The following is a 21098-nucleotide window of genomic DNA, read 5'->3' on the forward strand; positions in this document are numbered from 1 at the left end:
GTGCCAACTTTATGGTCTTAAGGGCTTCGTGCATCTAGTAAGATCTTCATTTGGTCTCTTATGAGCTTTTGAGCCTCTCCTAGCTATGCATGAGTGTAAAGTTGGAAACTTTAAGTGACCATTCAATCTTAAAGGACCAGATCTATATTTTGGGGCTTTGTCTTGGTGACTGATTGATTATTGATTAAGCCCTTAACCTTTTAAGCCTAGGGTCTGGGTTTTGAGCCGACTTGGTTGGTCCCTAAGGGTAAAGTAGGAAACTTTACCCTTCTGGATGCTAGTTCAGTTAAGATATGAGTGGGGAAGCTGTTATTTTCGATTATGTAGGCTTAATGGATTAAGATGTTCAGTTCGTGATGAACTCGACGAGTTTTTGGGAGAACTCGGTGAGTTGGATCGGTTCTTCTCGATTTTTGCAGTCCGATGAAGGAAACTCGACGAGTTGGAGGGCAACTCGGCAAGTTGGGTCAACTTGGGCCATTGATTTTCACCTTTTTACTTATTTCTTTGACCAAGTTTGTCCCAAGGTGTGTTTAAGGTAATCTGAATTGTATTTATGGAAAATATGGGCTTAGGTTTATGCCCATATGGGATTAGGCCTAATTTGGAAATTTGGGCCATTAGTGGGCCTTTATGGATCTTTTGGGTTTGGGCCTCAGTTTTTGGTTCATGTTGGGTCAGGGGCAAAATGGTTATTTTAACCCAAGTGTGGTTGTTGGGCCTTAGAATGGACCCCAATTGCTAATTGGGTGTTATTTTGTTCTGATAGGTTTGAGGTTCCGTCAGGGCAGCAGCTATAGAATTCTCTTAGTGAGCTTCCACATTCGAGGTGTGACAACCCGAAATTTCCATTCTGAACAAACCATATCAAACCAATAGAAGTTAGAACAGTTACAGTGAAATTTCAGACTTTGGGTATAAGTTTAAGTATTTCAGGTTTAGCACATAAGGAGATATTAGGAGAGTGGATGCACTAGGGTTTTGTGCAACACTGTTATTCCAATACTCTATGATATTAGAGTTCATTCCAAGAATAAAATATTTTCTGCCAAAAATCTCAGGACTATATATAGAAATCTGAACCATATTCAATCATTAGTTGCATTTCCAACTAGAGAAAAGCCGAATTCTCTCTCACGGATCTTCGGGTTTTTTATCCCAAATCGTGAGTACTTCTATCTAGTTATATTATATAGCTTGGATTGTGTTTTACAACATCAAAATAGGATCAAAACCCCAAGATTTGGGAGTTTACCGCCCAAGAACACTTGGAGAGTAAACTCCTTTATAAGGGCAAAAGTGTGCCCAATGTCCCTCAAAGCCTTGGAAATGAACCTAGAAGCTACCATTACATGTTTAGACCACCAAAACAATTAAGAATCAAGGGTGCAAGTGAGTTCACGGCCAAGGAAGTTCTTGGTCCGTGAACGCCATTTTAGGTACCAAAATGCCCTAAATGCTTTCATCGAACCAAGAGACTAGCATAGCACATTACCTTGATGTGTCTAGGACCCAAAACAAATACCAACACCCATAGGTGTTCACGGCCGCAAACACATGATCAAATGGTCCATGGGCCGAAAACTCAAGTTAGGGGTGTTTTGATGCCACAAACACTTCCTAAGGCTTAGGCTTGAATTTAGACATGTACCCTAATGAGTTTAGGACTAGCAAACACCATTAGAACACCAAGAGTAAGGTGTTCACGGCCCAAGAAGTTCCAGGGCCGTGAACTCCAAACAATAGTGCCAAATGGTGCTGTAAACTCTTCTAAAGCCTTGAACACTAGCATAGTTTAGTTCCTAGTTAAATTAGGGACTTGAAAACACCACAAACACCCTCCCAAAGGAGATTACAGCCGTAATCTCCAAGGGATATGGTCCCAGGGCCGTGAACTCCTCAAAGGAGTTAAAAAGGAAGCCCTAACACTTGTTTAAGCCTAGAAGCACTTCACCACTTGAGTTGTAATAATGTTAAGCTTCATTTAGTGACCCTATAAAGAGTTTACGGCCAGGATTTTACTCCCGTGGGCTGTAAACTCCAACACATATGGTCTTTTGACCATAAACTCCCATAAGAGGTCTTGCACTCCTTTGTTGCAACCCATTAGCCTCCTTACACTTGACCAAAAGTGTTTTCCTCGCATTAGGATGTTTATACATGTTTAATTAGTGTTATAATCACTAATTGTTTATACACATATGTTTTCATATGTAATTAGGACCATTGTGTGTGTGTAAAGTCTTCACTTGACACCTAGCAGTCCTACCTCTCCAGTTCATCCATATCACCCACAACAGTTGAGTTCATACCCCTTAATCAACGTTTTAACTATTTTTAAATGTTTTATGGGGGGGATACAAGTAGAATCATGCTAGTTACTATATCAATCACATGTGATTAGTAAGCAGCATTCAAATGATTGGCTACTCATTAGCCGTTTTACCGAACAGTTTACTTCAAATGTTTTTCATAAACTCATTTACAATTTAAATCATCGTAGTCGGACTCCATTATCCCAACATATTTGGAGATATAAAATAAATATACAGTTTAAATCATTTAAAACATGTATAAATCATTCATCCATCATAGACAACAAGTATTCAGATAATATATACACATAGCACGTAATTTATGTAAAATACTTCATATTTATGTGTAAGATGAAAGTAACTATGCACTCACCTGAAAGGTGGTGACTCAGCACTCGGACAACACTTCGATACTCTCAAAACGATTTTCCTTCGGTAAAACCTAGTACCAATACCACTAGGGTTTAGTCTAACGATAACCGCGACAATTTAATTAGTCTGACTATTATTATTATTATATAAGCGTTAATAACACTCAATATAACTCATAATAATAGCCCAAATAATTATTTTAAGGACCTAATAACATTCTTATAATTATTTGAAAGCTATATTAAAAATTGCGTAAGCGTAGCACACTTACAGCGAATTTTATCGAAAGCCGGAACTTCATTGGAGTAGCGTTTCGAAACCGAAAGACTCCTTTTTCTCGGGACTCCGGGAGCCTCGGGGCTTCCTTAGGGTGCTAGGGGTTCACCTAGACTTTAGGGAGGGTTCAAAACCTTAGAGAGAGAAAGATTTTAGAGAGAGAATGAGAAATGGTGTGAAAAATCCGGAAGAGTTCGCATCTATTTATAGGGGGGCGAAGCCTCTAGAACGCTGGGCGTACTCCTCGAGTACGGATGCTAGCCGAAGCCAGTTGTCTCGCACTTATCTTGGAAGGATCAGACCGAAGTTACGCGGGGCGTAACTTCTTCGTACACGGGGTGTAATAGCGAGGGTGACACTTCATCATCTTAAGTGAGGTCTGTGGGCCGCAAGCGACGGTCAGGATTAAGCTACGTCATCGATCTATGCATCAACTTCGCAATTTCACTTTCTAACTTTAAAAATTCGTAACTTTCGTATACGAGCTCCGTTTTTATCGTTCTTTATATCCACGCGAAGGTGGGAGTGTACTCTACAACTTTCATTTAGACTTCTTCGGCTAATTTTAACTCGATTTTAAGTTTTATATATTAACAGACCGGGACAGGATTGGTCCGTTAAATCCTCATAACTTCTTCATCCGACATCCGTTTTCGCCCATCTTTTTCTCGTTACGCTACTCTTAACGATATCTTTGATTCTCGTTTAGGTCGTGGTGGCTAAAAATCACTCGATCTAATATTCGAATTTCGGGTTGTACACTGCTAATCCGAAACTTCAAAAAATCATAACTTCTTCATACGAAGTCAGATTTGGGCGTTCTTTTTATCGATATTCTTAGTTTAACATATTGTACGACTTTCGTTTAGATTTCTAAGGCTAAATCTCACTCTATCATAAGTTCACTATTTACGCTTCCCGGTATCGTACCAGTTCCGTCACGAAACTTCAACGAGTCATAACTTCTTCGTTATAACTCGGATTTCGGCGTTCTTTATATGTACAGAAACCTTGAGACATATTCTACAACTTGGTTAAGATTATTTATTCTAAATAATCCTTTGTCGAAAAGTCGTTTTCAACACTTATTGTCTCTAAATTGACTAGCCCGGATCTACGAGTGTTACACTAAGCTTTGTGCTTACCGTGTTATGTGTTATTTGTTTCAGGTTTCTCAGTATTGCGGGATGGCACCGGCTTGATTGTACACAACAGAGAAAGAGTTATGTTTTTAGAATCCTGGATTATTAATGGAGTTGTGTTTTGTAATTTGAATAAATGAGATTTTTATACAATATGTTACAAAAGTATGCGATTTTAAAATGGAAATTTTGTTTAAAAATTTACGTCGTTACAGTGTGAGTTGGAAGTTCGGGAAACCTACCAACATTGAGATCGCGTTCTCTTGGTGCTTGATAGCAGGATTTGAGGAACCAGGTTGGGGTTCCAGGCATGGCTCAAGTTTAGCTTGGGCGTTCGGTCGAGTTTGTACTCGACTATGGGTGTGTTTGATTTGATAGATTAGGGGTAAGGCATTGGGCTGAAATTATGGTAAGTGGAAGTGTTGTAAGACTGTGGGGTGGCCCGTAGTATTCACTAGTGATCAGTTGGTAAGTGGAAGTGTTGTAAGACTGCGGGTGGCCCATAGCATTCACTAGTGGTCAGTTGGTGTGGGGGTTTTGTAAGACTACGGGATGTCCCGTAGCATTCACCGGTCCTTGTTTGATAGCAAGATTTTGGAAAACCTGAGTATTGCACGCAGTTTTCTTCGGGTGGTTTAGGCCAGGGTGGATCAGATCGTAAGGCTGTATGAGGACCACAATATGTTTAGAATCTGGATATGGTAGGTCGTGGGAGACCAGGTATGAGGAAAGACTATAGTTGGTCCTGTAGCGTTCACTTTCAGTATTTCAGGTAGTATCAGCGTTTCGGGCAGTATTAGTGACTTAGGTATGGTGTGTGTGTGTGTGGAGTAACTGGTTGATTGGGAAATGCTAAGTCACTCGCAGTGGGATTAAATAATCTCAGAGTAATTGATTTGACCCTATTGTGCAGCTCTCGTCTGAGTCTAACCATTGCATGACTGAATCTCCTACTCGAAGGATTATCTGAGCCTTCTATCGAGTATAAGTGTTCCATATCTGTTAATGGTTAGTGACTTTATTTCCCTTTGAAGCAACAATGTGATCGGGGGTTGGAAGCATTTTGTTTGGTATGAAATTCTATGAGATTGACACGGTGGCCGTTTGGCATGGGAGGTCTGACAGGGAGTCAGACCATTGAGACTTTGGTTTCGGATTTCAGGTGAGATAGGGTTGGTTTACTTGAGAGATTTAGGATTCGTTCTTCATCGGGCTTGAAGAAATATTCTAAGGATGGTTTCATTAAATTTGGATAGGCTGTGGTATGATCAAAATTGGAAGTGTTATGTTTGGTTTGTTATTCGATGAGAGTTGGGCATAGAGATGTTTTAGCATGAGCGGTTTACCGAGGATTCACACCATTATAGATTTCAGGTCTTAGAAAGGTAGAAGTGGTTTGCAGGGGATAAAGTTTGATTGATGTCTTCATGATAGAAGTTTCGGTGTGGGTTTTGGTTGTCATTTGAAGATTGTCTTATGCGCAAAATTTTCGATTGTGTCCCCCAGGTGGATTATTTTGTTATGAAAGGTAGTAACGAGAGATTCTGAGGATGAAATCTAATTTAATTGGGGGAGATTTGAAACACCCGAAATCTAGAAGGTTAAATCGTTGAAATTAAGCCAATTTCAAGTTGAACTCGACGAGTTGGAGGAGCCAACTTGATATGTTGAAGATAGAAGAATCGCGAAGATTTAATGGACCAACTCGATGAGTCGAGGTGTCTCAAATCGGTGAGTTGGGTGCTGTTTGAGAAACCCTAATTTTTAGGGTTGAAGCCATATAAATATGTCATTATGTCCTATGCCCCAACTTCCTTATCAGCCTCCTTAGTTTAGAAACCCTAAAACCTAACCTTTACCATCCTTGTGTGTTCTTAACCTTGTGAAGATCATTTTTGGTAGATTGGAGCCTTGGAAAGAAGAAGAGGAAGTTGGTGAAGGAGATTTAGTGTAGCTTGATCTTGAAGATCCGAAACATCATCATCATTTAGCACTCATTTGAGTTATAAAGTTAAGAACTTGCCTTATATTTGCTTAGATCTCTTCTTGGGGTAGATTGTATGTTCTTTAGCCAGGTTTGAGCGGATAATGGGGGAATAGGTAGTCCCAGGTGTTTTTTTTACATATTTAAATCTCCATGAGCTCTTTTGGCATAAAGGTGCCAAATTTATGGTCTTAAGGGCTTCGTGTATCTAGTAAGATCTTCATTTGGTATCTTATGAGCTTTTGAGCCTCTCCTAGCTATGCATGAGTGTAAAGTTGGAAACTTTAAGTGACCATTCAATCTTAAAGGACCAGATCTATATTTTGGGGCTTTGTCTTGGTGACTGAGTGATTATTGATTAAGCCCTTAACCTTTTAAGCCTAGGGTCTGGGTTTTGAGCCCACTTGGTTGGTCCCTAAGGGTAAAGTTGGAAACTTTACCCTTCTGGATGCTATTTCAGTTAAGATCTGAGTGGGGAAGCTGTTAGTTTCGATTATGTCAGCTTAATGGATCAAGATGTTTGGTTCCTGATGAACGCGACGAGTTTTTGGGAGAACTCGGCGAGTTGGATCGGTTCTTCTCGATTTTTGCAGTGTGATGAAGGAAACTCGATGAGTTGGAGGGAAACTCGGTAAGTTGGGTCAACTTGGGCCATTGATTTTCACCTTTTTACTTATTTCTTTGACCAAGTTTGTCCCAAGGTGTGTTTGAGGTAATCTGAATTGTGTTTAAGGAAAATACGGGCTTAGGTTAAGGCTTATATAGGATTGGGCCCAATTTGGAAAATTAGGCCATTAGTGGGCCTTTGTGGGTCTTTTGGTTTTGGGCCTCCATTTTTGGTTCATGTTTGGTCAGGGGTAAAATTGTTATTTTAACCCAAGTATGGTTGGTGGGCCTTAGAATGGAACCCAATTGCTAATCAGGTGTTATTTTGATCTGATAGTTTGGAGGTGTTGCAGGGTAGCAACTAGGGAATTCTCTTAGTGAGCTTCTGCATTCGAGGTGAGCCTCCTCAATGTTCTATTGGTCGAAGGCACTAATGCCGCCTCATTTGGTTTATGTATTGTAGGAAGACCTGGGGGTTAGCCCTTGGCATTCTGTATGAAAGACCCGAAGGCGACTCCTGGCACATTGTATGCAAGACCAGAGTATGAACTCTAACAGTTAACTAGTTACGTAATGTAGATTGTATGCTAGTTATCTTTATGATGCTTGATTGGAAGACCCAGAGGTGGCTCTTGGCACTTGTCTTTAAGACCCAGGGTTGTGGCCCCAGCTTGGCAAGAAAGACCACGGGGCGGCTCATGGCATAATAACAAGACTATGGATGACACATAACACCTTTATTATGATATATGAATGTTATGTATGGCTCACAATTGTGTATGACATGTATGGATCATTTGACATGTATGGTATATGGTATTTAGGGAACTCACTAAGCTTTGTGCTTACCATTTTCATTTTATGTTTCAGGTACTCCAGTTTTCAAATGAAAGAGCTCGGGACGATCACATCACATACACCCGTGTTTTCTGCAATATGTGATCTTTGGGTATGGACTCTGATGATTTTTTTATTTGAAATGCTTTCCAATGTTTTGAACATAGTTACAATAGTGTTTTGATTTTAATAAACATGAAATTTTTACCCCGTGTTTTTAGGATATTGCATATGGATTATAGTTTGGAACCCAATTGCTAATTGGGTGTGTTGTTGGTGTTGATAGCGTGGGAAGCCGACATGGTTGCAACTAGGAATTTCTTTCAGTGAGCTTCAGTACTTGAGGTGAGTCTTCTCACTATATCCATGGGTTGAAGGTACCAATGCTGACCCATAACGTGTTATGTGGTATGCTAGTTGTCTCTATGATACTTGCATGGAAGAGGCCAGGTGTAACACCCGTTTATTTATTAAATAAATAAATAAATAAATGAAGGACTCGTAGCCTTAAAATAAATAATTATGTATAAAAGGATGGTCTCGAAGAGCTAATTGTCACCATTTTAGAAGTCGAGGGTTAAAAGAGTAAGTTCCGGACCCAATTCGTAAGTATTAATGAGGGTGGGGACTAAATATTAACTTTTGGGACTTCATTTGAAAGGAATTTAGTGGATTAGAGGTGTTATTTCGTAAGTAATCATGGAAGGGAGGGCTAAAATGTAAGTTTTGGATTTCTTTTGAAAGAGAATTGAAGGGGAGGGTTTAAAAGGTAAATATAGGATTTACATTGTAATGATTTCTGGATGGAGGGGCTAAACTTGGATTTATGAAAAGAAGTTATGGGGATCGGGGTATATAAACCCGTCACCCCCGGTAACCCTAACCCTAGCCTCATTTGTATAGCCGCCAACTTCCTCTACACTCTCCTTCACCCTCATCAGCGTCGCACCAACCATCTCCATCGATTTCAATCGCCGCCGTCACCATAGAAGCCTCTCAACAACCGAGGGCATCACCAAGCTCGATAGTTCTTGTCATCGCCTACTGCTTCGTCGATGAAGGCCACCATTCCGATGCCTGATGCTGTCAGTTACGTCGTGTATAGCCGGAGATGGCCTGTAACCGCTGCCCGTTTCAGAACTTGTCTTGCTGCCGCCATTCTTTTCTTTTCCCTTCCGCTCCATCCGTCGCCAAGGGCGTGCTTCTGTTGCTCCGGTCGTGGTCGCCACCCCAAAGGGCTGTCGAGTTTGTGTGGGTTATCACCTGTCGAGTTGGGGTGCGTTTCCTTGTATGCCTGCTTGTTGTTGGCCAGAAAAGCATAGGAACCACCATGACAGCCGCCATGGCGGCTATCACCTTGTTACCGTCGCCTTATTCCACAAAGTGGGTGGTTGGCTTCCCTCTCCGAGTAAAGGAATGAAGAGGTTCATGTTTCAGTCGATGTGTGCGTGGGTGTATGGCAGGAATCCTCGGAAAAGGCATTACCACCACCATAGGGTGGTGGCTGCCACCATCTGCCGCCGCCAGCCACCACAAGGTGGCTGCGTGTGTGTGTGTATTTGTTTAGTTTGTTATTTTGATATTTAGCATTGTATATTGTAAATCACAACTTGGAATAATAAAAGAAATTGAAAACCACCACCGTGAGGTGGTGGCTGCCGCCTCCTGCCGCTACCGGCCGCCGTGTCAGGTGGCGGTGTGCTTTGATGGTGTTTGGACTCGTTTGGATGTGGACAAGTGACTAAAACCATAATGGGACTTGAAACCCTAATGTGCCCAATGAAGCTTAATGGATTCTAATGGACCCAATAAAACCTTAATGGGCTTAATAATATTTTAGTGGGCTTAATAGGCCTAATAAAGCCCTAATTGATCTAAAAGCCCAACAAATTAATAAATGGGCTAGTATTGGGTTGGAAACCCTAATTAGGGTTTGGAAAACCCTAATGCCAATGAAACCCTAACTTTAAGGATTAATCGGGTCACACACACAAGAATTATTTAATAACTTGAGATATTAAATAATAAAGTTTGGCAAAGATTAATCTAAACAATATTAGACTTAATGGGTTAAAGTCCTTAGAGGAGTAAGTCCTTAATGAGTTAAGTAGGAAACCTAACCCTAATCATCATTTTATGTGAAATCCTAATTTCACTTGGATTTATTGTTGGGCCTTGATGATTGGATTATAAATGGGCCATCCAAGATCAAGCAAATGGACTAGAATAATTAATGGGCTTTGTGGTAAGGTCCATATGAGGAGTTGGGCCCAATTTGGAAAATTGGGCCATAGTTTGGGTCTTTATGATTATGTGATATTAGCCCATTATAATGTTGAATGTTGGACTGGACTAAATGGTTGGGCCTTATGGTAATACCTTGTAAGGGTTTGGGCCCAATTTAGAAAATTGGGCCATATGTCGGGCTTTGATTCCTTGTTGGCTTTGGGCCTATGGATTGGGCATTGTTGGTCTTAAATAAGCCAAGCCTGGGGTAATGTAGTAATTATTCAAGTATGTATTATGGTTATGTGTTGGGACCCGATTATTAATTGGGTGTTATTTTGGTGTTGACAGTTTGGGAATCTATCAACCAATAGCTGGGGCTCAGCCTACGGGACTTCAGCAGTGTGGGATTGTGTCTTCGGGACTTCAGCAGTGTGAGGTGAGTTACCTTCCAGTAGCGGTGGGTCTACGGCCACAATGTCGGCCCAGCAGTAGGATTGTATGATAGATGTTTGTCTCTGTGATATTCATCTAGGATTGCTACTACCTGTGATATGCTAATGTGCTAGTATGATATGATGATATGTGCTAGTATGATATGATGATATGTGCTAGTGACAGTAGGGGAGATAGTCCCCAGTATACCGGTCGATAGGGCCGAAGGGGCGGTCATGCCCAACCATGCTAGATAGATTATGAGATATATGTGTTATGTGGTAGTAGTAGGGGGATGAAATAGTCCCCAGTATCCGATCGAGAGGACCGAAGGGGAGACCAGCTCCCAAATATGCTAGTCAGTATCCGGTCGAGATGACCGAAGGGGGGGGGGGGTAAGCTTCCAGATATACTGGTCAGTATCTGGTCGAGAGGACCGAAGGGGCAGGTCGGGCACCCAGATATGCCTGACAATATATGTATGTTATGTGATTATATGGTATGTGGTATGATGGGGGAACTCACTAAGCTTCGTGCTTACGGTTTTCATTTTTGGTTTCAGGTACTGCGTGTTTAAAGGAAAGGAGCCGACTTCATCGCATCGCATCACACTATGGTTTTCCGCACATGAGATCTTTAGGATTACACTCTGATATTGTTTCACGATAACATGCTTGATTATTTCTACTTTGGTTTTGACATGACATGATATTACAAATGTTTTATTACACTATTGGTTTTATAATGACGTATTTAAAAATGAAATTTTTGGCCTGTATTTTTGGGATGTTACACCGGGGGAGCCCGTGACATTTGGATATCGCACGGGGGAAAGCCCATGTCATTCTAAGTATAGACCATGGGGGATCCCATGACATCCTAGATAAATACCATGGAGGGATCCCATGGAAATTTATATATATGTTGCATGATAAAGGCACTTCTATCATATGTTTGATATGTTCGGTATGTTTGGTATGAATGGCATGTATAGATCGTTTGATATGTATGATATGTGGTATTTTGGGGAACTCACTAAGCTTTGTGCTTACAGTTTGTGATTTATCATTTCAGGTACTTCCGATTTGATAGGGAAGGGCTCGACTTGATCACAACGCATCCACCCGTGTTTTCTGCATTATGTGATATTGGGAATGAACTCTAGTGTTTTAAATATAATAAAAATGCAAATTTTACCCTTGATTTTTGGGATGTTATAAAAATTAACCAAAACTCATCCAACACTTAGATCTATGCATTAAACATGATAAATGTTGGAACTTTGGCACTTAAAAAGGTGAAATTGCACTTAGAAGGTTGGATCATCACTAGGGATTGTTTCTTTGCATCAAGACTTCACTCCTTTTTCTTTAAAAATCAGTCACAAAGTTTCCAAAATAAGATCACTCAAAGAGGGAAAAGTAAGATGCTTTCAAGGGTTTTTGGAGGTGGATACTGCATATATGAGAAAACCTAGAAGTTGGTGTGCTTAAATAGGGCCCAAATCCAAAGAAATTAAGGTTAGGTCCATCAGATGCAACATGTTGTACCCAATTAGACATGCATCGTGTTGGACATACGCCTCATGTACCAGCAACACCACGATACACATCTCAAACGTTGCTCCTATAGGGTAATGGAACAGTCAATAATATTTTGTATGTCAGATAAGAAACTAGATAAGTGTTTATCATTTTTATGAAATTTAGTATTTCGTTAATCGTATTATGTTCAACCGGAAAATGTTTTTGTAACACAGTTCTTTAAAAATTCCTCAGCATTGATGTCTGAGATTTGCAGCGTCTTTTACGATTTTTGCAACTTGCCTTTAACTCACTAGTATTTAGTGACTTTAACTTTTTTTTTGATGTGAATAACAAACCAAAATTGTCTTCATATTTTTTGTATTGTTCAAACCTTTGCTACAATGAGCCAACAGTTTGATCAAGTATTTACATAAAATATTGAATCAAGAATGTCTCTTGAGATGAAAGTTGGTGTACCGGTTATGATGACCCTATGTTACCTTTGTCAAAATGTCTTTTAAAAAAAATCATTTGTTATTATTTTTCTCGACAAAAATTGAATCAATTCCTAAATCAGAAGTTATAGCTTTTACACAATCCACAACCTTCTCATACCCATTCACTCGGTGGTCTTTAAAAAACTCAATAAGTGCTCCCACACTACTCATTGCCTCATCAATACATATAGTCTCATATTGAGGTTGTTTGCCAATATATGATACCATATGTTTACCTTAGCCAATATATGATACAATATAACCATATAGTCTCATCAATATACATAGTCTTAGATTGAAGTATCATGTTATTTACTTTAACCAATATATGAGACCATATAACCATACCAGTTATAAAGTCAATTTTGCCAAGTTCTTACTCTGCTAGATATGTAGCTTCATTTTTTATATTTATATATCTTTTCATCAACAGGTTTATAAAAAGCTTCTACTATTTTAGAAAGTTGAATCATTATTATTTTCATACTTTCAATTCTACTTTCTTACCTTGTAGTCGACAAAGATTTTAAAATAATAATTTGTTTACACAAAGGTGTATTTTAGAATTTATGATTAGATTTTGATTTCAATATTAGATTTTTGTGTAAAGCGTCTTATAAAATATGAATTCGTTTGCTAGAATTTATATTAGCAACAAATTTGTATTTTTATTTGGATATATACACTTTTCTTAAATTGGTGATAAATTTTAGAATTTATGATTAGATTTTGATTTTTTGATTATTGTTCATAATTAAAATGATTTCAAAATTGCAACAGATGTTACATTGTGTATTTATGTATATAAGTAACCGACACAACTAATTTTCTTTAATACCAACACCATAACTATTGATTTGTCTCAAAATTCGAAAGCCTCCTAAAATCGGAAGCTCGGTGCGACCGCACAACCCCACCCACACACCCAAAACCGCCACTATAAACTACATATTAAACCAAACCTGGAGTCATAACAACAAAACAATTATAATAATTTATACAATATCTTACTAATTAATTAATATCTACAACTATAAAACTTATTTTTAATATCGACTGAAGAGGCTGGATCTTTTGACCACTATAGCGATTAAAACAATAGGACTGCATAAATCGTAGTTAGTTTTAATGTCAATAGAACCGGGCAATATCGGCAAAAACAACATTGATATCAAACACGTTATGCCAATACAGATATAATAAATCCAATTGGAACCCATTTTTCTATTTAACATATTTCAAATGTTATAATACCAAACAAATAGTTAAACCGAATTTATATAAACTAAAATAGAATAAATACGGGTATTTAATCAATATCATTAGTATAAATAAATTATTACAAAAAAAACATGCACTTTATTGGGATGGAAGACGCATCGTTTGTAAACATCCTTTTGGACGAATTATAGTATTGGAGATGGCCTAAGAAAATTTGAAAGCAACATTCTTTTTAGTTTTATTCTTTATTCGCTTTTATAGAAAAAAAAAGGTCTAAAAAGTAGAGTTATGAAATAGTTGGTGCGCAAAAAACGTCGATAAAATCAAAAAGTGATTGTGTCGGAATTAGTGATTTTTGGTTTGTTCTTTTAGCTTACTGTATTCAACTTCACTATTTTAGATTTTTACATACGAGTTCATTCATATAGAACAACAATAGTAAATGTAACAGAAGAGTTTGCTTCTATAATATTGCATTAACAAATCGGGTTGACCCGATTTTTTGCATACGCGTCATATACAATCGAATAACATTCCTTTTTTAACAAAAAAATAAGAAAAGGAATTTCTTTTAAAGGAATAAAAACAGGCCCTAAAATATATTATATCTCGACAAAGCATCCGGATTGCACAAACCCGGAAAACTCATCCGGAGCATCCACTTTAACCAATTTACTATTATGCCCTTGGTGGTTCTTCTCCGCTAAGAAAAAGGTCTGCGGTGCACCCTGGTAAGCCGATCCGGTGACCAAAGTCCGATCACCAAGGTCAACACCACATGCTCCGACTTGAATAGCGGGATCAGTATCCGCCAAGCAAACAAAATTCCCATTTTGCCCCACAGTCACGCAAGCTCTCGGACACCTGTTAACTCCCCAAGCCTCCTCCACGCGCCGCCATGTTCCGGTTGTGATATCGAGAACCTCCGCCGTGTTTTTGAACAGACCCTGGCTCTCGGTGTCGTACCCGCTAATGACCCAAAACTCCGAACCGACAAACACTCCTTCACACTCGTCACGCTCCTCACTCATCGGGGCCAACTCAGTCCACTCATCGGCCGTGATATCGTACACCCACGCGCTTTTCAGCGCATTTTTGCTCTCGTCGTGTCCACCGGCGACGTAGATTTTTCCGTCGAAGGCGCCGACAGCGAAGAACGAACGATTCGACGGCATATCGACTCGCTGAGTCCACCTCCGAGTCGTGAAATCGTAAACGAAAACATCACGTAGAGGCTCCCAACTCCCCGGATTCCACCCACCCATCATCACCAGCTTCCCCTCCGAACTCGCCACCTGACAAAACAACGGCAACCCGTCAGGGTACTTCGGAACCGGGTCCACCTGGCTCCAAATATCAGAATCCGGTTCGAAAACGGATAGCCCATATTTTGGTTGATTCTCCGGCTTAGAGTTACCACCACTGGAATCGGCCGGAATGTGAAGCGATTGAACCAAACAAGCCGTTTTATGAGTGTACCCAGATTGTTTCCGGTGGTAATAAAAGTCTCTGCACTGGAGGAGGAGTCGCCACCGTTGGCAGACATGGGAGGCGACCTCATGGACGATGTAATGCATCCGAGTCAAGCACTGGAGTGCGATTTCTTCCGGTAATCCTGGAATTAGCTCAGTGTAATCTTCCATTGGATGAATTTTATCCTTCTATAAGGAAATTGGATTGAGAAAGGCAAAAAGTTTGACGAAGGGAGATGATCAAGATATCATGAATACGTATATTTATAGCAACAATAGATGTGGATATAGAGTAGGGATTGATTATCGGATGCTGTATTAGTGTACTGAGTTCGAGCAATCCGTATCTGACACGTGGGAAACAGTCATTGGATAAGTTGTATAAAATACTTTATAAAATATGCTTAAAAAGGAAAAATAGAAATGTATACTGAAATTCAAATATTATGTCAAAACTCGAAAGTGTATCCAAATGTAATGGGAAAAAAAATTTAAATACAACGATATCTTGATACAATCTTTTTCTTTTTTGATATTAGGGGTGAGTAAAAATATGAAACTTTCAACTTAGTATCATAATTATTTATGTTAACATTATTCGGTATTTTAAAATTAGAAAATTCAGGATTCGTATTAGTGTTAGTACCAAAATCAGGTCCACATTTCAGTAATGTTAGTTCGGTTTGGTGTTCGTTATCAATTTTCCATACAGTTATTTAGGAATAACGGGTCAATACCGATTATGTCTCATACTTATCTCTAATATTTCTAATATATTTTTTAATATCAATACATCAACAATACAATAATACCAGTTTACAATAAAAAAATATTACTTTTTTTTTTTTATAAACAAAGAGTAATTATAGTTTTGGTATTTATAGTTTACACCAATTTTTTGTTTGAGTTCAACTTTTTAAAACCCAATGTCGTTGGTCATCATGGTTTGAATATCATTCATGGTTAGTCCCTTAAGTAGTATTGTCGACGCCTCTCTGTTAAGTATGTATGAAATGATGAGATTTCCATTATTTATATCCTTTTCTTATTATGTGTTTTTCTTATGGAAAAATGCTGCTATAGTACAATAAACTATTAGTATTTGTTTGATTTGGTCATTAAACTTTTTTGTATAATAAACCGTTAAACTCATTGTGAAACATCATCCTTTGGCACGTATCACAATATTGTTCGCTTTGAGCTCTCAGCACGAAAACTTCCTAGGATGTCATTAATCCCTGAATTGCTCTTGCCCGGCTTAACTGCAGAGTTCTTATGGGATCTGCCGCTTTTACGGCTTTAAAACGCGTTACGAGAAGGAAGATATCAACACCTCTTGTAAGGAAATGTTTCGTTCTCATTCCAAGCCGATGTGGGATCAGGTGTAACCCACCTTCACTCCCATTATAGGATTCGGCGTCCCCGTCGAACACATCTATTTGTGCCCTATCTCTGATACCAACTTGTAACATTCCAAAAGTACTAAGTATAAATTTTATTTTTAAGTCAACTAAAACCATCATTCATTCATTTCAAACCATTGAAATCATGTAAATGTGGGAAATAATTATCAGACTACAATCCCAAAATCATAAAATGTTAAATACTGATGGATGAGATGCGATCATGCTAGGCCCTTCCCTTTTGAACCGTAAGTACTTGAAAAACATTTAAACATAAAGTGTAAGCACAAAGCTTAATGAGTTTTCCAAAATACCACATACCATACATACACATCATACATACATATCATAAATACATATCAGCCTAAAGTTGTAATGAATCTATTTCACCCCTGAGTCCCTTCTGACTCTCTAAGTCCCTTCTAACTCCCTGAGTCCCTTCCGATTCCTTCGATATTTTTCAATCGCTACGGGTCTATTTCACCCCCTACACCTAAGCATGTAGTCTTACTAGCAAGAGTCACGAAGACATCAAGCACATACATACATATTGGTAAGTATCACGAATAAAGCTATTATCCTACAACATAATCCCTTAGGTCGGCATTGGTGTCTTTGACCCACAAGTACAATGAGGAGACTCCCCTCAATCTAATGATAAACAAATCACACTCTCGGGCTACTGCTACCACTACTCCTCACGCTGAACATATCCAAAACTAACCCTAATTAATAATCGGGGTAATAACCTCTAATCAATGGTCTAAACCATAATATATCTTACTAAGGGTAAAAGGCCATTTTACCCTTCCCCTATTTGACCCAACTAATCATGGTCCAAAACCCATATGACCCAAGGCCCAAAAACGGCCGAAATGGGATTCTGGGAGTATGCCATGTGTATTCCATAATTACGCCTTGCGTACTGGGATCCAACAGAAAGGGAAACAGGGTAAAGCCCATTACACCATGCATACTCCAGGGTTACGCCTAACGTACTTCCTTGAAGTCCAAAATCCATATTAAACACTTAATACCTACAATCTAAACGTCCAATTCATAGATCTAGCTATTAGGAAAGTCTTAACTGATAAAGTTGATAACTTTAAGCTTTTTCATGGGTTAATAGAGCCCCAAACCAAACCCTGACTTCTTAACTCCATAAAATGGTCAATAACCCATGCATGGTTGAACTATTCCCAATAAGATTCTATTTTTATGCAATAAGGACATCTAAAGCACCAATAAATGCTAACCTAAGCTCTGCAGTAGCTCCTACTCACCAGAGCCAACCCTTGGGGACCAAAACATGCAAAAAACCTAAACTATTCTAGATCTATGCAAAAGAATCATAAAGGTTAAGACTTTTATAACGTCCCAAAATATAGTCTAAAAATTTCATTTTAATTTTAGTAAAACAATATTCCAATCATCAATCGTACATCCCAAATAAAACAAATGTATCAAATATCATAAAATCGGAGTGTAATATCAAGTGCGAAATCTACATGGTGTGTGCAATGCAGTAATCCCAAACTCTTCCCCTTGGAACCGGAAGTACTTGAAACATAAATTGAAAACCGTAAGCACAAATCTTGGTGAGTTCCCCAAACTACCCTATACCATACATAATAAGTCACATAATGGGCCCCTGCCCGACATCGAGCCCTACTCGGTTTACAGATCTATTATTCTTAGGCCTCGCCTGTCACTGGGCCTCGCCCGCTACACATATACAATATATATCATATAGTCATACTAATACATATAATGACCATAAACACTAGCATATGTTCCAGTCATTGGGCCTCGCCCGACATCGAGCCCTGCTCGGTATACATAGCAGGACACAACACATACAAAGGTCACACAAACTCCTAACATCTTAGCATAATCAATAAGGGCTGACATTGGTGCCTTAGACCCAATAAACCTAGTCAGGAAACTCACCTTGAATGCTGAATCTTACTGAAAGAAATCCTTAACTGCTGCCTTGATAACTCCCCGAGATATCAATAATAAAAAATAACACCCAATTAACACTTGAGTTCCAATTTATAGCCAACAATCCATACTTGGGGTAAAATGACTTTTTTACCCTTGGCCTAGCTTGAATCAAAACTAAGGCCCAAATCCATAAACCAAAAAGTCCTAAAACAAGTTGATCCACTAAGGCCACTTCCAAATTCGGCCTAACCCCCATATGGGCCTTGCATTAAAGCCCAATAATTTTCTTTAGCTTAAAAGCTTGATTTCAGATGGACCAAAGCAACAAGGTCCAAAGAAGTTGCCCAACTGAGGCCCAAAAGATACGAAGCCCAAACTGACTAAGTACACAGGACGTACTTAAGTGTACGATAAGTGTACTCGCTGCATGGCTTGTACGTTGCGTGTATTGGCTTCACTAAAAGAAAAAGAGCCTTTTATGACGCGCAAACCACTACACTCATTGATTTATGTTACGTAAAATAGAGTGACATTCAAAAAGTGTCATATCTTCAAAAAAATTTAAGGATTTAGGTCACGCATTATTGCGTGCCCTTAAATTAGTGTCTCATGTAAAAAATAAAAAACACGGAGGGCACAAGTGCGTCCCCTGTGAATATCGTTTTATATTTTTTTTAAGAAACATGGTTCTCCTTAAAGCGAAAGTGAAATCCCCAAATTTTTTAAACCCCCACATTCTTCTCCCGCGTCTCCACCCTGACCCTCACCCACATCCGCCGCCTCCAATCATCGTTGCATCCTCTAGCTACAGACTGTGCATACTATTCATCTTATAACAAAATCGTAAGGGATCTAGGGTTTTTCAAAAGGATGCTCTCTGCAAAGTTCGCTACATTTGCTCACTTCTGCTAACCTCTTACCTCCGGAGACCTCCGCTCAACTCTTCCCACTGGTGACCTCGAGCTCATCTCACCTCACCGAGACTGCGATGACTGATCAATTTTACAAGCCTTCGTTTAAGAGCCAACCATTTACAACTCCTTACACTGAAAATAATATGATTTAGGGATCGTTACATTATGCCTATGCCAAACTTACAAGGAGATTAAGGGCTTTGCGACTTATCCATGTCGCCATCTATGAACTAGTGAAGCCTTATATAGGTCTGATTCAAGCATCGTTTAAGGTATAGGTAGCCTTTCCTCCTCCACAAATCAACGTGTAAGTTGTCTTCATTGTTCCTCCCATCAGGTAAGTTGATGGTCGCTCCTTTTCAACCATCTGTACTCTCTCTCTCTCTCTCTCTCTCTCTCTCGATATGTCATCTCCATTCTCCCTTTTTCTGTTGAATAATGTTTCTCTATTGAGAAAAATTCAAATGATTCCATAAATTAGAGGTCCACTGGAATTCGATCTTATTTCCAAGAGATATGATGACATGTTTCAAGAAAAAAGATGGGACGAACCCTAAATCTTCAATCAATGCCCATTGATTCCAAAAGCTACCCCCAAGTTTGTCCGAGAAATAGAAAAACATTTGATATTTCCCATTACTCTTCCGTGATTCGTCTCCTCGTCCTCCCACCCCCGTTTCCAGGTAAACCGAACCCTAAATCTTCAATCAATCATCCAACATTTAATGCTCATCCAGACCTTCTTCTATGACTTTTTCTTTTCTATCCTAGCTAGGGTTCTTCAATGCTGCTTCATTTCTATACGAGTACATAGTTGTAAATGTAATATATGTTGAATTACGAAAAAAACCCTAGTCTGTAGCTTTTGCACTTCAGTTTAAGGTGGGGTAGATTTCCATGTTCTTGTGCCACCTACAAATGTTTTGTTTTCTGATTCAAAACCTCCTTTACATTAATTTACTTAGCTTCGATAGCCAATAACGTCACTCCGTACAATATATCGTAATCAATTCAATTTGGGGATATGAATGCAAGCATCAATATTGTTCTGGTGCATCTTAATTATCGTATTTGGAGCTCAAGTTTGAAGTCTAATTGGAATTTAAAGCCGAGATTCCAAAATTCGAGAGGCATTTTGACATTCCCGTTAGTCGATCTTTGAATGCTATGAACAAGGAGATATATGATTAATAATCTGTAATACTTTAATGGTTGTTGTAGATTACTTACAAATTACAAATTCCATAACAAAAGTGATTGATTGAACATCGAATTCATCCATAATTCTTATCAGTTCTGCAGGGGCATCATCGCCTGTTGTTGCCACTAATGCTGGTAGTACAGATTGGTTAGGTCATGGTCAAGGTTAGGGGTCAAAAGTAGGTTCCCTATCTCGAATTGGTTTACAACCCATGTAGATTTCATTGAGTGCAAGTGCCTGTGGTTAACTTCTTGGCTCATCTCAGCCTTCATGTAGACCATAGGAAAGGGTGATCTTTTAAGGCGATTGTCTACATTTCAGCCTGCAAAATGGTTTGGAAAGCCTAAGGTTCGTGTAAAATTCCCTTTCTATCCTTTATTAACATGTTCTACAATCATTTCATTTATCAAATGACTCTCATACAAGCTGCTAGTTCTCTTGCATGTGCAAGAAGAGGCAGGGTGAATGTGGATACTGATAAGATTGAATGTGAGTCTTGTGGTGCCACCTTGAAATACATTACACCAGATTTATGGACTCCTATAGAAATTAAAATTTGCTCCAATTTGGATTACATGTATTGTATTTTTGTGTGTAGGACTCAAGTATTGTTTTTGTTAATGTTATGAGTTATCAGATATTAGAGAAGAATTTGCCAATCAGCTTAATGAAGGGCATAAAGTAATTTACCCTTGGAGAGGAAATAGTTGTGTTGAAAGCTTAG

General features: G+C 38.9%; 1 protein-coding gene across 1 annotated transcript; it reads right to left on the reverse strand.

Moving 5' to 3' along the window:
* Positions 1-13876: 13876 nt before the first annotated feature.
* LOC145031441 (F-box/kelch-repeat protein At1g15670-like) lies at positions 13877-15171 on the reverse strand. Its single transcript, XM_078979992.1, has one exon. The coding sequence runs from the start codon at positions 15078-15080 to the stop codon at positions 14040-14042; it is 1041 nt and encodes a 346-aa protein (XP_078836118.1). The 5' UTR covers positions 15081-15171; the 3' UTR covers positions 13877-14039.
* Between the last annotated feature and the right edge of the window lie 5927 nt (positions 15172-21098).

This window comes from Lactuca saligna, chromosome 2 (genome assembly GCF_052625555.1).
Source record: "Lactuca saligna cultivar CGN05327 chromosome 2, ASM5262555v1, whole genome shotgun sequence".
NCBI classification, from domain to species: Eukaryota; Viridiplantae; Streptophyta; class Magnoliopsida; order Asterales; family Asteraceae; genus Lactuca; species Lactuca saligna.